The sequence below is a fragment of the Berghia stephanieae genome, chromosome 2 (assembly GCF_034508935.2).
Source record: "Berghia stephanieae isolate SIO BIC M18660-M18661 chromosome 2, UCSD_Bste_1.3, whole genome shotgun sequence".
Lineage (NCBI taxonomy): Eukaryota > Metazoa > Mollusca > Gastropoda > Nudibranchia > Aeolidiidae > Berghia > Berghia stephanieae.
Window position 1 is genome coordinate 99,425,106 of NC_088361.1, and position 20,850 is coordinate 99,445,955.

A 20,850-nucleotide genomic window follows, 5' to 3' on the forward strand; every position below is an offset into this window, starting at 1 on the left:
TTACAATATCCACTAAATGTGATCAAAGCGCTTTGTAAAGGGGTCCCCGGTCAACAGCAACATTTAATATGTAGGGACGGGACATGCCGCCTGTTAGGCGATATTACAATTTTTCAGACAAAGACAACGCTGTTAACGGCCAGGTACTCATTTTACACCTGAGTACGGTGAGAGAATGTGAGTAAAGAGCCTTGTCCAAAGACTCAACTATGCACCGAGCGCGAGGCTCGAACCCAGGACTTTCCGATCCCAAAGCGGGTGTCATACCACTAGACCATTATAATGCACGAGACCCATGGTCGACTAGAGTACTACCTATAGTTACGTCATGACTAGACCACATAGCCGCACTACTGTAGGAGTGTTCATTGATAGAGGGATGCGTGTGTGTCATAGAAATAGCCTTAGTGTGTGTGTGTGTGTGTGTGTGTGTGTGTGTATGTGTGTGTGTGTGTGATAGTCAAACTTTAGTAGGTTTAATGAAGTCTTGTCACACACGCGTGATACACCTATACGAATTTCCCTGCCACTGCCACCCAGACACACTAACATCTGACAAGGAGTGAGGGCTGTGGAAGAACCACAGACTACCGTGTGCAAACATTGGCGATTGGTATCGGATGGCAAACTGTGATCGTTTGAATTTGAAATGATTCGAAACACTCGTTACCCCTCCGCTCGCTCGAATCCTGATCGTCTCAAGCTCGTCTCACGTGTCAAGATCGTCTCAAGCTCACAACCCGCCTGATCGTTTTACGATCGAGTGATCGTTTTACTAACTCGCTCTTCCGGCATTGAGATCGAGCACTGACTCGTGGCTTGGCGCTCGATCGTCGATCGAGTAAAAGCGATCAAATAACCCAACACTAGTGTTATTGACCTTGACAAGATGGCGACTGTGACGGTTCTTCGTTCTCTTTCAAGAGGTACAAAAGTTTATTCCTGTAGTTTTTACAGGTTTTCCTATTGATATTGTCAATTTCAAGTTGAACTTTATAAGGCTGCTTTGAATCCGAAATTCCAGTCACTTACAGAAAATATGAGAGACTGGAGCTGGGGTAGATAGTAGGGACGAGAAGATGAGGACGAGGGTCCGAGTCTGAGACTGAGACTGAGATCTGCTGAGTAGGATTGATGATAATGATGGCGGTTTCTTTTTTTTTTTTACGAAACCCGACAAAGTTTTGGGTAGTAGGCACCAGTAGGGAGTGAACCAGGGACTCGGGGAAGTGTACATCAGTGGGGAGTGAACCTGGGACTATGGGAGGGTGGTGGTAAATGGAAAGCAGGCAGCAGTGGGAATATAAAGGGAAGTTAGACCTGTAAATTCTCAGTCAATTAACTGAAATCAGTCAATTTGTCAAATTCAAATATTTAAAAAAAAGAAAGAAAGAAAGAATTCACAAATCGTAGTCGAATGACCGTAAAGTAATTAGGAGTGTTCCATAACGCTACGCATAGCTCATGGGAGCCGTATTAACGATGGATTTATTGCCAAGGCTAAGCGGCGCTTTTTAGAATTGGCGTGACTGAACACATCCCAGTGTAATTTCACACAGCCTTCGTTAAATTATTTTTTCACTTTCCAACCTGTCGTGATCCTAACGGTAGCCAATTTTAACTGAGCCGCCGAGCGATAAATTTCACTGTTTCGTCTAAGCCAAAATTGACCACAATTACAAGCTGGGTTTTAAAAGTATAAAAAAAAGTAAAATGCGAATGCCGGAAGTAACATCTCTAGTAGATGATGGAGACACCTTTACATCGAAAGTTAGATTAGGATAGATTGCTACAAGCACATTTCGATTGCCTCACGTTGTAAACAAACTGGTTGACCGTTTCTTTACTGATTGAGTAACTGATTATAAGGAACAATGGTTAGTAGCCTAATTAATTCCCGTGCAAATCAGGACGTTTTCTGCCATTGTTTTGCTCAAGCCCAAGCGAGCTTGCTGTTTTGTGGCGATTTACCTTCATTCGACCGATTCTTTGAATTTTTCCGCTACGCCTGCCGAAGTTTCTTCTTGATAATTCACTTCTACTTAATAATTCAGTGTATTGGCCAGAAGTCATATTTATTTAAGTTTTTTTTTTTTTGTCATTTACTGATTGAAAATCAAGTTTGCTCATTGCTACATTATTCTAATGTTCTCACAATGGCTGAGCTGTTCGTGGATCGCAATTCAGACTTGTCGAGCATCGATAAAGATGTGAGTGTGAGGAATAAATTCAATTGGTCATGGCTAGAACTTAAAGATGATAATGGTGATTATTTTTCTGACTATGTCAAAAAAATTCCAGAGGCAGGAATATGACTTTGATGAAGTCATCTTTACCTATATGAATGACGTGCTTATTTAGCATTCCTTCTACATCAAATTATGGCAGTCATACTTCCAGTAAGAAATAACACCCACTATTTTAATGTATTGTATTTATCACTCTCCTCTCCAATGATGCCCTTCTTTTAAAAAAAATAATTGAATCTTCAGTTTGTCGAAGAGTTTCAGTCAATTTTTATAGAGCTCATTTACAGGTCTAGGAAGGGAATCAGGGACTCAGGGGAGTGGACACCAGTGGGGAGTGAACCTGGGATAAGGGAAGAGGACATCAGAGGGAAATGAACCTGGAACTATGGGAGATGGATACCAATGGGAATTGAAGTTGAAGACGGATGGGAGGCCTTCCGAAAGCTCCTGCAAAGGGATACAACAAATAATATTCCTTCAGGCTTCAACTAACTCCAAGAAAAAATAAAACCTAGTACCTTAAACTAACCCTAATAGGAAAAACAAACACCCTAGCATCTTTGCTAAGACTTATGACTAACCCTAAAAGAAAAAATAAATCCTCCTATCTCGAGCCAACCCTAATAGAAAAAAAAAGGAACAACTGTGTTTTCAGTCCACCAGTGGACTGAATAACAGCCGTGTTTTCAGTCCACCAGTGGACTGAATACACAGCTGCTGTGTATTCAGTCCACCGGAAGAGATTATAATTATACGGCTAAACTGTTTGACTGAGCGCGAGAAGGCGAGGTGGCCGGCTGATTTAGCATAGCGTGGGGTGGGTTAGGTGTTCAAGCTCCTTTCTAGGCATAATATTTTCTTTCTTTCTTTCTTTTTTTTTTCATTTATTTATTTATTTTTTTTGGTACTCCCTTGGCAAACAAATTCCTAATTTTCAACTTCAACACATTGACACCATTCCTAGTGACTTGAAAAGTTTGAACGACATTTAACATTTTTTATATTTGATATTTATTTACTTTTACTCACTTTTAATATTATTATTTTGACTCAGAACACAGTGAGACGTCAAAATTGATTGCCTTGTGCTTTCCTTGTATGTAACAATACGAGTCAGTTGAAAAACGAAACAAAAACAAACAAACAAAATTTTTTTTAAAAAGAAAGAAAACAAAACAAAAAAACATTAAGAGAACAACTTTATAGTTATAGAGGATGTTGAGTATGATCCCATCATTGATTAATTAACATGAATAATAGAGCGAATTTATCATTATACGAATATTTTGTTTATGTACCTATTAATGGATTCTACTTTCACTTTCCTCTTTGCCTTTATCCTGTCCATGTTAGACAGATGAAAATCATCATGAGTTTTATTTAATAAAATCGAATTAAATCGTCCCTTCTGTGTTATCATCTTTCATTGATTATTATTGGGCTGCCATAACATAACCTCAACAGAGGATATGTTTGAGGGATCATCAGAGAGAAAGAGAGAGAGGGTGTGGGAGAGATTAGAGAGAGAGAGAGAGATAGATAGGGCTAGTAGAAAGGAAGAAATGGGATACCAGTCAAAAAATTCTTAATTTTCAACTTCAACACGTTGACACCATTCCTGGTTACTTAAGAAGTTTGAACGACATTTAACATTTTTCTTATTTATTTACTTTTACTCACTTTTAATATTATTATTTTAATTTAGAACAAGACGTCAAAATTTATTGCCTTGTGCATTCCTTGTACGTAACAATATGAGCCAGGAGAAAAACGAACAAAAAAAAAAAAAAGGAAAACAAAAAGTTAACAGAACAACTTTATAGTTATAGGGTCTTGAATATGTCTGAGGGAGCGTCAGAGAGAGAGAGAGAGATCGGGCTAGTAGAAAGGAAGAAATGGGATACCATTTTTTAAAAAGTCTAGTTTTACAAGACATGATAGACAATGAACAATAGACTAGCTCTTGTGAAGCTTGTGAAAGAAAAAGACGTTGGAAGAAGACAAAGTCAAGACTGTCCTGGCCGGGGGGGGGGGGGGGGGGGGGGAGGCACAGGCAATCTCGAGGCCAGTGATCGATGTGAAAAGTAGCAAATAGAACCTTCTTTGGGCAAACAATACCAAAACTCCGATCTCCTGGGAAAAAATCATCGGTTTTGATAATCACAAAAAATTCTGACTAGGAAAAATAGATATAAATGTTAAATTTAAATTAATTATAGAAACATTATTCTCTGTGTGGCCAATTTTGACCAAATCAGTCAGGCCAATGGCTATCTAACAGCCACGGTAACAATCTCGGGCTCCTGATTTCGAGCAACTCTCATCAAGACTTTCTGAGAGTAAATAAAACGCTGTAAATGATATTATTAAGCCGTCAAATTACCATAAATTTTATGCCTGTCCATTTTTGATGATGCCTAACCTATAATAGGCTCAGTATCAATGTTGTCACTATTGGGGAAGGTATCGACGATATTTGGCCCTTTTTAAATATTTTTATTTTCGGTGGACTGAATACACAGCTGTGTTTTCAGTCCACTGGTGGACTGAAAATACAGTTCAAAAAAAACAAACCTCAGACTGCTTTGCACTACCTTTCAATACTTCAGAAATCAAAATGGCGGTCGAAAATAAAAACAATGGTCAAATTAGGAAATTTTAAACTTGCACAAATCTAGCAAGGTTTGTTCTAGAGTTTTTAAGATTCTTCTATATGATGACAAATTGAATAAATAAACGCCTGACAAAAGATCAACGGTGAGAATACAAATTGAAAAAATACTGGGGATGTAGGAGCTTTCGGAATGTCTCCCAGACGGACTATGGGAGTTGGGTACCAGAGGAGAATGAACCTGACACTATAGGAGATGGGCACCAATGGGGATTGAACCTGGGACAACATACACACAAAAAGAGGGGGGATGAAAGAAATCAAGGGAGGCCTTCCGAAAGCTCCTAGTGCTAAGGGATACAACTCAAATATTCCCTCAACTTACCATATGAAAAAATAAAACCTAGTACCTTTCCCGAATAGGAAAAACAAACACTCTAACACCTTTGCTAAGACGTATGACTAACCCTAATAGAAAAAAAAAATCCTCAGATCTCGAGCTAACCCTAATAGAAAAAAAAAACAATACTTCACAAATCAAAATGGCGGCTGAGAATCAAAACAATGGTCAAATTAGGAAATTTTAAACTTTCACAAATCTATCAAGGTTTGTTCTAGAGTTTTTAAAATGCTTCTATATGATGACAAATTGAATAAATAAACGTCTGACAAAAGACCCACAGTGAAAATACAAATTGAAAGAAATGCTAGCACTAGGAGCTTTCGGAAGGCACCAAGCTCAATGTCACCTCACCCCCCCCCCCCCCCCCCCCCCCCCCCCCCCAAAGCATGATACAAGCTTACCATGTATGTTACTGTGTACGGAGATCCTGAGTCAGTGACTCTTCAATAAGAAGAGTTATATTTGCTCCCCCCCCCCCCCCCACCTAGCAGTGACTGGGTAGCTGGGACTATTAGATCTGTTAGAAAGTACTTTGCGATAGACTAGTGTCCTATCCAAAGGGTAGCAAGCGATTGCTATCATCCATTTCAAACTATAGAAACCGGGATAAACTCCGGCTCCATGGGCCGAACGCCTCTGAAGGACTGCTTTATTTTTGTTTCTCTTTTGGTTTGTATTTTGGGGTTGTTTTTTTTTTTTTATGTTTGGATATTTGTTTCGTCCAAGTTTTGCTGGAAATCAACCTTGCTAAAAATTATTAATCTTTTTACTCTTGTGGTTTTAGAAGTGATCATAATTTGAAATTTATAATGATTGGTGTTGATTTATGGAAATGGAGTTGTAATCATAAGCCTTGGATGATATTAAATGTGTAGGTCTACATACCACAAGATGACGATGATATAAGTGTAAGTAAAATACATGTTGTAGAGAATAGGATTATGAAATGTTTACTTATATTGCAGGTTTGATAACCCAAATTGTTATAGGCTCATTTAGTAATAGAAATACTCTTAAACTAACATAACAAGCCCATAATTGCATCCTGTTATCAGACCTGCTAATATGTGATAATAGAGATTTCAAACACATATTTTAGCAGATGATACAGAAAAGAAGTCTTGGTCATGCACTTAATAGAAAAGTTCTCAAATAGTTTTATGTATCAGTAGATCAAGTATTCTCTTGTAAAAATAAAAATGCTTGTCCCTAAGCATTCACTCAAAGTATTTGTGTAAATCATGTTACACCTTAATCTCAAAATTTTGTTTTATCTATTCCTAGGCTCCAGAAGCGTGTTGCTTCAATTGCAGCCTGTATCCAGAGGCACGACTAATATTATGTCCAAGCCATTTACAGCCAGTCCAGCTTTGACATCTTACTTCGAGGCAAGAAGAGGTCCATTTACACCTGGTATGTTTATTCTTCACTACATTCCTATCTGCTTGCAGAACCAACCAAAAAAAATGGATCCACCAAAAAGAAAAGAAAAAATACAACTGATCATTACATGAAACACATCTTAGTATTTACCGCTCTTAGCAACACTTCAGAGTTTGCTCAGCTTTACGGTATTGTGCAATTGTTAACATACATGATGTATGTTTTTGACCACAAGAAAGACATGGGTTGGTTTGATTATCTGCAGTGTCTGGTTTAAAAAAGAATGTTAGTCTTTTATTACTTGTCAGTTATCAGGAGTTTTGAGTAAGATTTGTTGTTAGTATCATGCAATAAGCATGGGTGCCAGCTATTGAGCATTAAAATTGTTTTAAAAACTTGAGCATTTATAGAGCACAATATCCACTAAACGTGCTCAAAGCACTTTACAGCCCTATCCAACAGCAACACTTAACATGAAGGATGAAACACAACACCTTTTAGGCGATATTACAGTTTTTGGACAGAGACATCACTGTTAACAGTCAGGTACTCATTTTGAACCTGAGTATGGTGAGAGTGTGAGTAAAGAGCCTTTTCCCAGGACTCAACTATGTGCCGCTCAGAGCGGAACTCGAACCCTGGGCCTTCCTATCTGAAGGCGATTGTCGTACCACAAGGCCATATAGCTGCACAGAGTAATTTAGATTTTCCTTTTTATGATTCTTCTAGAACCTAAATTTCACATTTCCATTCTTTAACACGGTTAATAATAGTATCAGATCTGCCTTTTATAGGACTTCTCTTGTCTGCTTTTGAAAATTTCATGAGTTTGACAAACAAGTTTCATTTGTTATATGCAGTTAACTCAGAATGCTTTGAGTAAGCATTAGCTTCAACCAGCACCATTTGAATTTTATTAACAGAGGAGAAGCGAGGAACAGGTCACATGATGGATGCCTCAACCCACTGGAAATTGGAAAGGTTTCTTGCTGTTGGGCTTTGTGGTCTTATGCCAGCTGCGTTGTTTGTTCAGGGAGCTGCTATGGACCATTTGTTGACAACTTGTGTTTATCTTCATGGCTTCTGGTAAGTCTGCGTGCATTTTAAAGACTGTTAGAAGCACTCAAAGGTTTAAAACAAAACTTTAATTCCATCCTCTATCTAAGTGCCTTCTTTTATGACTAAAAAATTTTTAAAAAATTAAATAAGAATTCTACTCATTACTATTACATGAATAAAAATAAAATGTCTTGTCTTTTGTTGTCATTTTAGCTGAACTCTTGTGGGGTTTTTTCATCCTGACTGGATACAACTGACCACTCAGATATATGGAAGAGGATGGAAATGTTGAATGTGTGTAATATATTGTGTGTACCTGTTACAAGCCTGACAGGCGAACAATGCTCTTTGATAATTCGATTATTTACCATGTATTTTAATATTCTCAACTTGGATTTTTATGTGTGCATGTGACAATAAAATGTATAATTGTCAAGTTTGTGATGTCTATAATCAAGAAGTCTTATCAATAATTCCAATTTTTTAGAATGGATTTACTTGTACCTAGCGACATTTTTAGCTCAAACGCTGTTCACAGATCACCTTCTATCACTCTTTTATAACTGTGTTGCATTTGATTGGTCCAGGACATATTTACATAATCATAATCAGATTATTATTGTGAATGAGCATAGATCTGAGCAAATTGTTCTTGATTTTGGAGTTCCCCGGGGTTCAGTACTTGGACTGGCTCTTTTTGTTTTGTACGTCAGTTCTCTGTCTAAAATAATCAGTAGTTTTGGTCTGTCTTAACACCAATATGGGAGTCCCAATAGCTCACTTGTAGAGGTCGATATCGGGTGAAGTTGGGACTTTTTTCTGATCCCCCTGTCCAACCAGCAGTGATCAGATGGCTGGGTCTCTTGTGTTAAATCTAGTGGAAAGTATTTTGCAATAGACTAGTGTCATATCCAAAGGGTAGCAAGCAATTGCTAAAGTTTGTTTCATGTTATAGAAACTCGGATAAACTCTGGCCCCATGGGACTAATGGCTCCGAAGGACTACTTTACCATCAATACGCTGATGATATGCAGTTATACTGTTTATACAGTAAAATTGCAAAGCATATCGGAAATTTGTGAGAAGTGTACTCAGAATGATTAGAAACAGATGAGTGAGAATAGATTGAAACTAAGCAATGATAAAGACAGAGGTGATGTATATAGGGAAGAAGAAGTGGAAAAGTGGATCAGATTTGAATTTCCGGGACAATTCCATTCAAATTGTTGACAAAGTGAAAAATCTAGGCACTTTCTTAGACTCAGGACTGTCGATGGAGCAACAGGTAAATAATTTGGATAAATCTCTCTAATTCTAACTAAGAAAGATTGCTTCCATTAGATGGTTCATATCTGAGGATGTGACCAAGCAATTGGTTGTGTCCAAAAACTTTCTCATCCTCCATGTCTTGCATGCCCAACAGCTTTGTCAGGATGCAATGATCAACCAGATGCTGTTTGGTCTCTGAACCATTGTATTGTAACTGCATCAGCAATTCACCAGGCTCTACCAATGTAGTGTTGCTGCCATTAGGCACATCCTGGACTTTAGTCTGTTGACTGCTACCAAATGTTTCCTCTTGTTGAAACAGAAAAAAATTCAGGCTTTTTTTTCTTTTCTTTTTTTGGTCCACCCGATGTATTAAACATTTTCATAGAATTTACCAACAGAAATACTATGTTTCTCTGTTTTAACAACCTTTAATTTGTTTGATTCTTTTCTTTTCATCACCAGGGGTATGAATGTTGTCATAGAGGATTACGTGGACAAGTTTGTGCCATGGTTTAAGAAACTTTGGTACCTGATCGCAATTGTCGGTTTTGCTGGGCTTGTCAATTTCAACTACAACGATGTCGGTTTGTGCAAGGCTGTGAAAATGTTGTGGTCTCTGTAGAATGGTATATGTTTTAAAAGTATTTGTGGAATGGGTGTGTCAGTGGTATTATCTGGAGTAATGATTATCATGAAACTTATAAAGTAGATCATGGTGCTGGAACAGGAAAGGATAATTGGTTTTGTTGAATGTTCTCTTCATATTAGTTTACATATACTCTTTTCAAGTCATTAGATTGAGTGATAAAATTTAATTTTTGTTGGGTTTTTTTTTAGCGTTTTTATTATTATTATTTATTTTTTTTTTCAATTTTAAGATTTTTAAGATGATTATGCAAAGTTGAGACTTCTTGGTCTATGAGTTACATAAATTATGGGAGAAAATCTTGTTCAATTTCTTTTTATTATTGTTGTTATTATTATTATTATTATAGTTATTGTTCGTTTTTTAAATTTTTATTTTGACGCAAACATGTAGGTAGTTATCATATTAGTTACAGGCAAGTCAATGTCCCTTAATCTATATGTCGGATTATCATCAAACATATGATTTGATTGAAATTGATTTAATTTTTGGTCAAATTTTGTCTTATATCTTATGAGGAATTTTCAGACCACATATATATTTGAATCCTGGTAAACACTTTTTATCTTCGTCCTGCAGCCAAAAATATTACCTCAACTTTTGTGGAGCAGGTCGATTTTGCCTTAGATTTCTCCCCATGATACTTTTGTACTTACCAGGGGTTTATATATTATGATAAAAGGCTATTATTGTATACTAGTATGTCTTAACAGTGACCTTCATTCAAATACAATATCTGTAGATTAATTATCAGGGATTACAACAATTATGTTCAACTGCACAGAATGGTAACATATCCTCTTTAAGATTAAGTTAACAAAAACATTTCCTGCTTTTAGACCGTTTGCCAGGTCTTTTTAAAATAATGGGAGTTGGTGGACTGATTTATCTATATTGTGTTAAATAAAAGCAATTTTAAGGATTGTCTCAGTGAACTTGATTTTGCACTTGACTAAAAATTTATGGTCAAGTCAATAAAAGCATGTTTTTGGTTCAAACTCTTGTCTCTTTGTGGTGAATAATCCAAGGATGTCAGCACTGTTTGAAAATACAACTTGGGACTCGTGTCCTAAATTTGTGTGCATGTTTCATGTCGAATATGATGTGTGATTGTCATTTGTAATATTTCCTTAAATGAATTTGATTCTGGTTTTACCACAAAAATGGATTGGATATATAATTAATCTAAGGTTTGACACAATTTTCAATTTGAAATGATTTGTTTTTTGTAAAAAATAATCATAAAGTGCGTTGAACCAGGATCGAATTTTACCTTTAATCCATCATGTTATGTTATATTGAATATGCTTTAATGCTATTGAATGAATTCTTTATTAAAAACTTAAATGATATCATACATGTATTTGTTACTCCTTATATAATTTTTTTTGTCACTCTTTCAATGGCGATTGTAGTTCAAAGACTGCCATGCACGTCTAGACGATGAGCCCAAATCTGGTCACCCCAAATGTTAAAAAAAAAAAATAGTGCTCAGAATGTTAGTTGGGTTAATCAGTTCATCAAACGTGATATAGTGATACTAAGGTGCTAGAAGCTGTGGACTGTAAAAAGTAATAAACAAAAATGAATATAACAGCTTCTAAAAGAACAAATTACCAAGCACGGATAATTTCAGGTTCAAAAACCTTCTTCAGCCAACAAAAAACAATGAAAACATAAATAGCTTATGAAAAAAACCAGATCAATGCAGATGAAAGATGGATTCAGTTCATAACCAAACTGATCCAAATTAGGAAGGTTCAGTGTCTTGAAATTTTAAAAAAATTGTATTTATGTTTTCACGTCATGCGGCTATGTGGTCTAGTGGTATGACACTCGCTTTCGGGTCAGAAGTTCCTGGGTTCGAGCCTCGCTCGTCACATAGTTGAGTGCTTGGAAAAGGCTCTTTACTCACATCATCTCACTGTACTCAGGTGTAAAATGAGTACCTGGCAGTTAACAGCATTGTCTCTATGCGAAAGAAAATTATAATATCACCTAACAGGCGTCATGTCTCGTGATACATGTTGCTGTTGATCAGGGGCTCCTTGTAAAGTGCTTTGAGCACATTTAGTGGATATTACACAATATAAAAGCTCAAGTTTTTTCATTGTTATTTGGGGTGGGGGGGGGGGGGGTTGTTGGCTGCTTGGTGTGTTTTTTTTTTTTTTTTTTTTTTTGAAGTTATTTCATTTATTACTTTTGTCAAACGTAATACAGAAAATTAAAGATTTGTGATCCACTTGCTCAAGACTGCATTATGTCGGAATGAACAAGCTGAATTGAGTTCATTATCAAAGTGATCAGAAAAGTTCAGTGTCTTGAAATTAAACAAAAACTTCATGACAAATAATTAGGTCTCTAATTTCTAACAACGTTTTAACAAGACATTGGACCGTATGTATCTCTCTCCTTGCCATATTTATAAAACAAAAAGATTTATTTACAAAAATGGATTCATTCAACTTTTAAGCATTGCGACAGTACAGGATGGAAACCAAGGGTGTGAATTGATGTCTACTTTTGATTCTCTGTGCAAAAGGGTTAGAAAGCAATCGAATGTCACACTATGACTATGACAGACAAGGGGCACCTAGCAAAAATGACTCATCATCCTTGATTTAAAACTAATCAGGTGAAGATCCGAAACTTTGGGGTGGTTAGAGTCATTTGAATGGACATCGACCTGTGGGAAATAACTCTTGACATAAAGTGCAGTTCTCCAAGTTTGGGATTGTGCATTTTGCATTCATTAAAAATTGGTTATACATAGCTTAATGGCTTTCAATCACCTTAATGTTACCTAAACTCATGCCTTATTAATCATTATCCAATAGGAATGTACATAGGAACTAGAGAGATTTTGGAAAGTGGCACAGATTGCCTGAAATGTGATTTTCTCCAATTGTCCCAGAAAAACTCAGATCATCTTGATGCAGACAGCCCTTGATTGACGTCAAAATAAAACAATTATTGAGGAAAAAAAATACGAGATGCGTCTAACAAAAAAACATAAACAAAACATCTTGCCCATCTGAAGAAGTATAATAATGAATACAAAGAAATAAAAAGTAAGGTCTCAAAACATTGGGGACTATCTTACAGATTTGGAAAATTGAGTGGAGCAGGCACTTATGCTGATAACAAGAAATAAAATGAGTGGGAAGTGCTAGACAACAACAGAGAATAAAAAAGTGTAAGCACTCTCGTGACTCTGGGTGGGATGCTTTGACCTCCCCTGGTGGGTAGATCACTTGCTGTGTCTTCCACCCCATCATATCTGTTTTCCGAGTTGCTTTCTGGCTCAGCGGTACAGTCCTTTGCATCATACCCGAAAAGTACAGAGTTCGATCGCCCATCGCTGCGCTGTGTGGCCTTGAGCAAGTCACCTCGCCCTAGCTCAATTTGCGTCGCTGCACTACGGGTGACGCCTAGGTTATTCCAGTCTTCCCGTGGAATAGACCCTAGAGATAAATTTCCCATATGGGATGAATAAAGAGAATTTTATTTAATAGACCTGCTTGGTTTAGTCTTGACCCAACTAATTGTTTAGTATTAGTTTCGGGAGATTTTATTTTTTTTCATTGTATATCATCTCTCTGTTATGTTTTGTTTGTTATGTTTTCTGTTTTGGATGTATTTTTTTTTTACATTTGAGCGTATTCCTCCTATTTGTGGGAGCTTGTGCTGGTGTCAAGATAGACTATTAGGTGATCTCAAACTAAGTACATTGATGGTATGCTCTTGGAATCTACATCTGTTCCCTATTCGAACTAATTCCCTTTGTCTTGCTTTTTCCTGGAGGCTTTAATTGTCATTCTATATTTTTTTGACTGTCCCATTTTCTTCTTTTTTACTGGCGCTGCTATGACCTCAGTGTGTTACAAGCCCCTTAAAACCCTTAAAAACAAACAAACCTCTTATGACCAGATAGAGGCCAAGGTGCCGTAACAGTCGGGTCCCGGGCAGTTAACTGGTTAATTATATTATATTATGTAAAACAGACACTGGAGACAGCAATTTTTTTTTTATTGTTGTTCGCTGATTAACCATTTGATCACTTTAGAATTGACCATTCAATTGAAATAAAATATCAATTTATACAGACAACAGAATACTATTTACGTAGTTTAAGGGGATCCGCGTGTCCTGTGCTGCTCAAATTTTGAGATTCAGAAGAAGAAAAAAAAAAGAATTTTTTTTTTTTTTTCGGTTATTCTTATGTATAGGTAGTATCCATTTTCTTAGGTTTCAAAACTCAAAAAGGTGTCTACAATTCCTAAAATTACCCTTGATTCAGGTAAATTATGAATAAAATGTTTAAAGCTCTCCAACTTTACCCCTTAGCAACCATATTTTTCACTGTCGTAACATAGCTAAGCTTGATATCATTGGTAACGTCTAAATCGAAACTAAACATTACCGTTATTTTAATTTCTATCCATCACCGTTTTAAATGAAATGTATTTTTGTGTTTTTCTCAAAATGTCATTTTTGACTAACTTTTCTCATTATTTTAAGTAGAGTCAAAAGGTAACTGTCGGAATTTGCTGTAGTTCTGCCACAATGTTTGATAGATTAGCATTTATCACCTTACAAAGAGAGTTTTTAATTAGCTGTTTTAGTTTTTGAGTAAGGACAATTTTTCTCTGTAATTATCGTCTAAATTCAGAGACCTCGATCTAGCCTAATGATGGGACACTTTGAGGCTGAATAATGAGATCTACCCAAAATAAAGTAAATATGTAAAGCGCTGAGTCAGCATTTTAACCATGTCACCACCTGATGGAAAAACATTAAAATTTTTTTGAAGGTTTAGAGTTTCTAATTTTAAGCAAACAACTACATTTATGTATATAAACAAGCAACAAAGATATAATATTGGTGAGATACATACAGATTGTCATACGTTAACAGTAACAGCAAACATTCCCACGTTTTATGGTGATTAATCACGAATTCTGAAAAGATCAAAAGAACGGACCTCAACTTGGTCTGTAACAAACACACAAGGGGGAAGGGGGGGGGGGGGGGCTTGTGAATTGCTGAAAGATAACAATTAACTGGGTGGTGGGTTGATTTCTCTTTAGGTCGGGGGAGGGGATGTCGGTCTCTTGGGTTCAGGGCTTCTATTTGCTATGGATGTTTTCGTCTTTTTCCGTTCCTTGAGGTTTTTTATTCTTACAGACTGAGATAATATTGACTATTTGGCTCTGTGGTCTTGTGGTGTGGCACCACTAACGGACCGGAAATCCCTGGCTGGAGTCACGCTGTGAGTTGCGTTAAGTTGTGTCCTCGGAAAGGTCTTTATATTCGCATTTTCCCACCGCACTTAGGTGTAAAATGAGTTCCTGACCAGAAACAGCGTTATCGGTGTCGAAAAAAATACATGTAGCGCCTTACAAACCAACGTGTTATATGTTGCTGTTGGCTTGCTAACGTTTTCATTATAGCCATTCAGTGTAAATTGCGCTATATAATAGGTAAAAAGATGTTTGCGTATTTGTTTTGGTTTCGTTAAGTGTTATTTGTGTTTTGATTTTTTGTCTGTTTTTTTTTTTTTGTTTTTTTGTTTTTTTGTTTTTTGTTTTATAATTTATAATTATTATTTTTGTTGTTGTTTTCTGTTATTGTTTGTTTTGTTTGTTTTTGTTTTTTGTTTGTTTTTTTTTTTTTTTTTTTTTTTTTTTTTTTTTTTTTTGGGGGGGGGGGGGGGGGTTGTTTTTTGTTTGTTTATTCACTTTTTTTTCTCCAACAAAATTACATTTCAGTGACACTTTCATCATAAAAGTGATCGCACAAAATTATGCAACATTGTTACTCTAGTTAAGTTTTACTTAATATAAAATTATATTCATCACTACAGATAAATGGCCTCCGATGAGTCCTGGTTTGAATCCAATGGACTACAGCATTTGGTCAAGTATGTCAATTTTGGTTTATAAGAGTCGAACACGGCAAAATGGGAGATCGACAGATCACATCAAAATTTGAGTTTGAGAATTACATCCCGAATCATCGGTATGACAAATATGCGATGTGTTTATTAAAACAATCGTGGGATTATAATTTTTCAATTATTTTCAACAAAAATTATGTAAATAACTTTCAATTAATGGGCTTGATTGTTGTAAAATTTCAAACTTGCATCATTTATAGTCTAGCGGCTACACTCTTCTAAACTTTCCTGTTTTTATTCTCGGATCGGATATCTTATTATATATTTGGAAAGGAAGTGGTTATTCAGTATCAGATACTGAATAGAGCAGTAAAGTTAGGTGCCCCAAACATAAACAATAACAAGTTGCTAGTGATTTCCGTTAGGGACCGGAATAATTTACGCACAATATAGGTCTCCCAATTTTGTAGTTTGAGTTGTAGGCAATACACTTTCAGTATTGAAAATATGTTTACATAAAATCTAACAGTTGCAGAAATAATAATATAAGGCTAAATTATTCTGAAAATCAGGCTCCGAATAATTCTCGTTTTGTTCACACCAGCGCAATAATTTGCTCTGGTCTAAAAATAGATAGACTGTAACTTTTGATAAATTTTAGAAAATTTTACCTTTTGTTCCATAAAATATCCATATCTAGACATTATTTGATGCATGATCGAGTATTTATGAATATGTGTTTCTTTTGCCACCTAACAGCCAAATTTTAAAGGTTATTTTTTTCTATTATTTACATTGGAACGTGAGCTGTCAAGACAGGAACATGTGGTTTGCCACGTGCTTCTCGACCTTTGTTTACGTTTGGGGCACCTAACTTTACTGCTCTCTAGTGCAAAACCACTATTCAGTATCCACAAGGAACTCTTTTCTATAGAGAGAGTGAAAAAAATACTGAATAGTACAAAACCACTATTCAGTATCAGATACTGAATAGTGGTTTTGCACTATAGAGCAGTAAAGTTAGGTGCCCCAAACGTAAACAAAGGTCGAGAAGCACGTGGCAAACCACATGTTCCTGTCTTGACAGCTCACGTTCCAATGTAAATAATAGAAAAAAAATAACCTTTAAAATTTGGCTGTTAGGTGGCAAAAGAAAACCATATTCATAAATACTCGATCATGCATCAAATAATGTCTAGATATGGATATTTTATGGAACAAAAGGTAAAATTTTCTAAAATTTATCAAAAGTTACAGTCTATCTATTTTTAGACCAGAGCAAATTATTGCGCTGGTGTGAACAAAACGAGAATTATTCGGAGCCTGATTTTCAGAATAATTTAGCCTTATATTATTATTTCTGCAACTGTTAGATTTTATGTAAACATATTTTCAATACTGAAAGTGTATTGCCTACAACTCAAACTACAAAATTGGGAGACCTATATTGTGCGTAAATTATTCCGGTCCGAAACGGAAATCACTAGCAACTTGTTATTGTTTACGTTTTGGGCACCTAACTTTACTGCTCTATTCAGTATCAGATACTGAATAGTGGAAAACCGCTATTCAGTATCTGATACTGAATAGTGCAAAACCACTATTCAGTATCAGATACTGAATAGTGCTAGCCATTTGGAAAATTGATTTTTGTAACACTAATCCTCTGGAATCACAGGAACAATCGTCACCAAATTTTGCATGGTGTTTACAATCGACATGGAAATGGTTTGCGCAAATTATGAAATTGATTAGACATCGTGATTATTTTATCGAAAAATTTAATTGGTTTCGTCAAATCCCATCGAAATCAGATGCCATCATCTTTAACACGTGGTTATGTGTCAAACCTTCCGGTTAGCGAGTATGACAATGAGATGAGAGTACTTGCATTGAATGGACACCGGTTAGTGGTTCATCTTATTATTTTAAATACTACAATCAATTTCCAAAAATGGATATCAATCATTTTCCACTCTTAACATTGGGAAAGCATTCTACGATAAGTGAGCGAAATATTTAAGATATTAAATGCAGAAAATATCTGTCCCTGCCCAAATAAAATGTTCATGGAGTTCTCTTACGAAGTCGAAAAATGTATTGTCTATTAAGACAATAGAATCGAATTAAAATTGTATTCAACCCTTGAATAATAAATTTTGAGTTAATTCGACTTATCATTACTTTCATTGAACTGGCACCATTCACTACACGGACAGCTATGCTTGTGTATGAATGTGTGTGTGTGTGTGTGTATATATATATATATATATATATATATATATATATATATATATATATATGATATATATTGTTCAAATACTGTATCTAATCTGGCTGTGTCCTTGAGGAGCAGACAGGTCTGAAATTAGTCACCAGGAGGGTCACACTGCCATTTACAGCATTAAAGCAAACATTGCACCTCGATGCTCTCGGAGCCTGAAAGGACATTTTGTTTGTCACCATCGGCAGAACAAAGCATAGCATGTGATATCACTATTACAAAAATCAAAATTGATAAGAAACCGACTGAAATCGTTTGTCTGTACTGTTTTGCCGAATGATATGAGAAAAGATAAGATAAAAAGAGCAAGATAAAACCTGCATATATATGATTGTTTAACGAATGAAACCGAGTCATTCCCGGCTGCTAACCCTAACTGTCTATCCAACGTAAGTTTTGTGTGATGCATTGTATGTTGTTTGAATTTCTCTTTACTATTTGTTTGTTTTATGAGGCGGTCAGGTAATATGATTTTAATTAGAACCGGTGGAAAGTATCTAATTCGGGTCCTATCAAGAAGACTCCTCATAAGACAAGACGTAAAAATTAATTGAAATCGGTCTTAGATACTTGTCGACTTCGTTACCCCTGTACAGGTTTCAATTAAAACGTAATACAATTTTGCTTTACTTTAATTTTACTTTTTGTTTATTTATATAACTTTAGAACTTTAATTTCCTCTTTAAAATGTTCTAAAATGTTTGCGCGTTCAAATTATTTTTAAATGTAAAAACGCTGGACAAAGTATCAGTTAAAAACTAAGTATGGTATATCTCAATATTATACTATTCTACCATGCTCTCATAAAATACCATTTTCTTAACTTTTGGCCAGAAAAGTTTTAGTTCAAATATCGATCGCATTAACCAGTCAACTACGGACTCGGGAAAGACACGTATTTTAAAAAAATGGCCACAAAATCGTCTTTCAAATATCGATCGTTTTAAATAACTCTCATCGTGGCAAAAAAAAAAAAAAAAAAAAAATTCGAACCTTGGACTTTGCGAATTCCCATGTTTGAGAGTTTTTGCCTAGATGATTGTCATTTAAATCAATCGATATTTGAAGGACGAGTTGAGGTTCTTTTGTTGTTTTTTTTTTTTTTTTTTTTTTTTTTGGACAAATTTTTTAATACGTGTCTTTCCAGAGTACTGCAGTTAACTGGTTAAAATTGCTTTCAACTTGTCAACATGTATCAAACCCGAGTTGGGAGTTGGGAGTTGGGAGTCATATAAATTGATCGATATTGCAATTTTAAAAATCTGGAGGCCAAAATGAACAAAAAGTGTCTCATCAGAATATGGCAGCATTATCGGGATTATGTAGAACTTTGCGATAGACTAGTGTCCTATCCGAGGGGTAGCAAGCAGTCCCTATTGTCCATTTCGCGCTATGGACACTGGGATAAACACCAGCTTCCTTGGCCTAATGGCCTGGAAGGAATACTTTTTCAAAAGACTAAAATAAATGCCCATGACAGATATCTTCTGTCAGTGACAAGATGTGGTGGTTTTTTTTTTTTGTTTTTTTTTTTTTGGGGGGGGGGGGGGGGGGTTTAATAAATAAAGATAAATAAAATTCCCTTTATTCATCCCCAAGGGGAAATTTGTCTTTAGGGTCTATTCCAAGGGCAGACTGGAATAACCCAGGCGTCAGCCGCAGAGCAGCGCCGCAAAGTGAGCTAGGGCGAGGTGACTTGCTCAAGGCCACACAACGCAGCGGCGGGTGATTGAACTCGGTACCTTTCGGGTAGGAAGCAAAGACCGTACCACTGACCCACGCTGCCCCCTTTGTTTTTTTTCTTTTGTTTTTGTTTTGTTTTGTTTTGTCTTTTGCTGTTCCTGTTGCTGTTGTTGTTGTTGTTGTTGTTGTTGTTGTTGTTGTTGTTGTTTGTTGTTTTTGTTGTTGTTATTGTGCGCCTATATGGTATGACACTTGCCTTCGGATCGAAGACTCTGGGTTATAGTTATGGCGTACAGTTGAGTCCTTGGAAAAGGCTCTTTACCTACAAGCTTTCACCGTACTCAGATGTATAATGAGTACCTCGTCGTTAACAGTGTCGTCTCTGTCTGGACAAAAAATTGCATAACAGGTGTTATGTGTCGTCTCACACGTTAATAGATTGCTATTGGCTAGGGATCCCTTGTAAAGCGTTTTGAGCACGTTAAGTGGATATTACACTGTATAAATGCTCAATGTTAAATATTTATATATATATTAGTTATTTTTGTTTTGGAGTTTGTTTGTTTTGGTGGGTTTTTATGTTTTTATTCATTTATTTTTTTATAATAATTATTTTACAAGCTGACGCCAAATAAGCGCCATATTCTTAATGATTTCCTTATATCAATATTACCTGCATCAATAAATTGCATGTTTAAAACCCCGTTTCGCAAAATTCACTTCAAATGAGGCCAATTTTATTTACAATAGGACGTTCAACACATCTGTTCAACAAGCTGGAGTTAAATATGAATACCTCATTGGCTTGCTAGTTTTATTTTGTTCTTTTATTTCATTTATTTCATTTTTGTTTTGGTTTTGTTTAGTTTGTTTGTTTTTCATTTTAAGTTAGTAATGGAGCCAGAGTACGAGGTATCAGCTGCAAATTACCCTGTCAAGTGAGTTTAGGACCTTTCGATGTTTTATATTAGACCCTCCCTCGAGTGCAAACGCGGCTTTTACCTGTACATAACAACCATCCTTTTTAGCCTTTGTCATCTGAACCGCCAGGAACTTCAATTAAAGTCATGGCATTGAAAACGAAGGTCAGAAACGTTTCAACATCGAAAACAACCATAAAGACTCAAAGGGAACATTAGACGGTTTTGCTAGATACAACGAAACGTTCGTAAAGTTCCGATATTAATTTTTCGACCAATTAAGCCTCTCTAAGGTCTCGGAACTCACACATGTGATTAATGGTTTTAAAACACTCGAATTTAGAATTATGTTAGAAAAGAGTTGTATCTCAATTTCATATTTTGTTCTATAGCATTTTAGGTTCAGAAATTTGCATTCCTGGGCTGGGTGGGGTTCCTGAC

General features: G+C 36.0%; 2 protein-coding genes across 3 annotated transcripts in view; both read left to right on the forward strand.

The window, feature by feature from the left end:
* The first annotated feature begins 821 nt into the window (after positions 1-821).
* Positions 822-10,980, forward strand: LOC144966015 (succinate dehydrogenase [ubiquinone] cytochrome b small subunit, mitochondrial-like). The gene is made up of 4 exons (XM_078901993.1): positions 822-926; positions 6,548-6,676; positions 7,570-7,732; positions 9,440-10,980. Exons 1-4 carry the CDS (start codon positions 890-892, stop codon positions 9,597-9,599), a joined length of 489 nt encoding a protein of 162 aa, XP_078758119.1. The 5' UTR covers positions 822-889; the 3' UTR covers positions 9,600-10,980.
* A 7,097-nt stretch (positions 10,981-18,077) lies between these two features.
* Positions 18,078-20,850, forward strand: part of LOC144963795 (uncharacterized) — a 12,091-nt gene continuing 9,318 nt past the window's right edge. Inside the window, exon 1 of one of the 2 annotated variants that reach the window (XM_078897734.1) lies at positions 18,078-18,195. The gene's annotated coding sequence lies outside the window, so the exon portion shown is untranslated. The remainder of the gene's footprint in view (positions 18,196-20,850) is intronic. The other variant, XM_078897735.1, reaches the window with a different exon arrangement.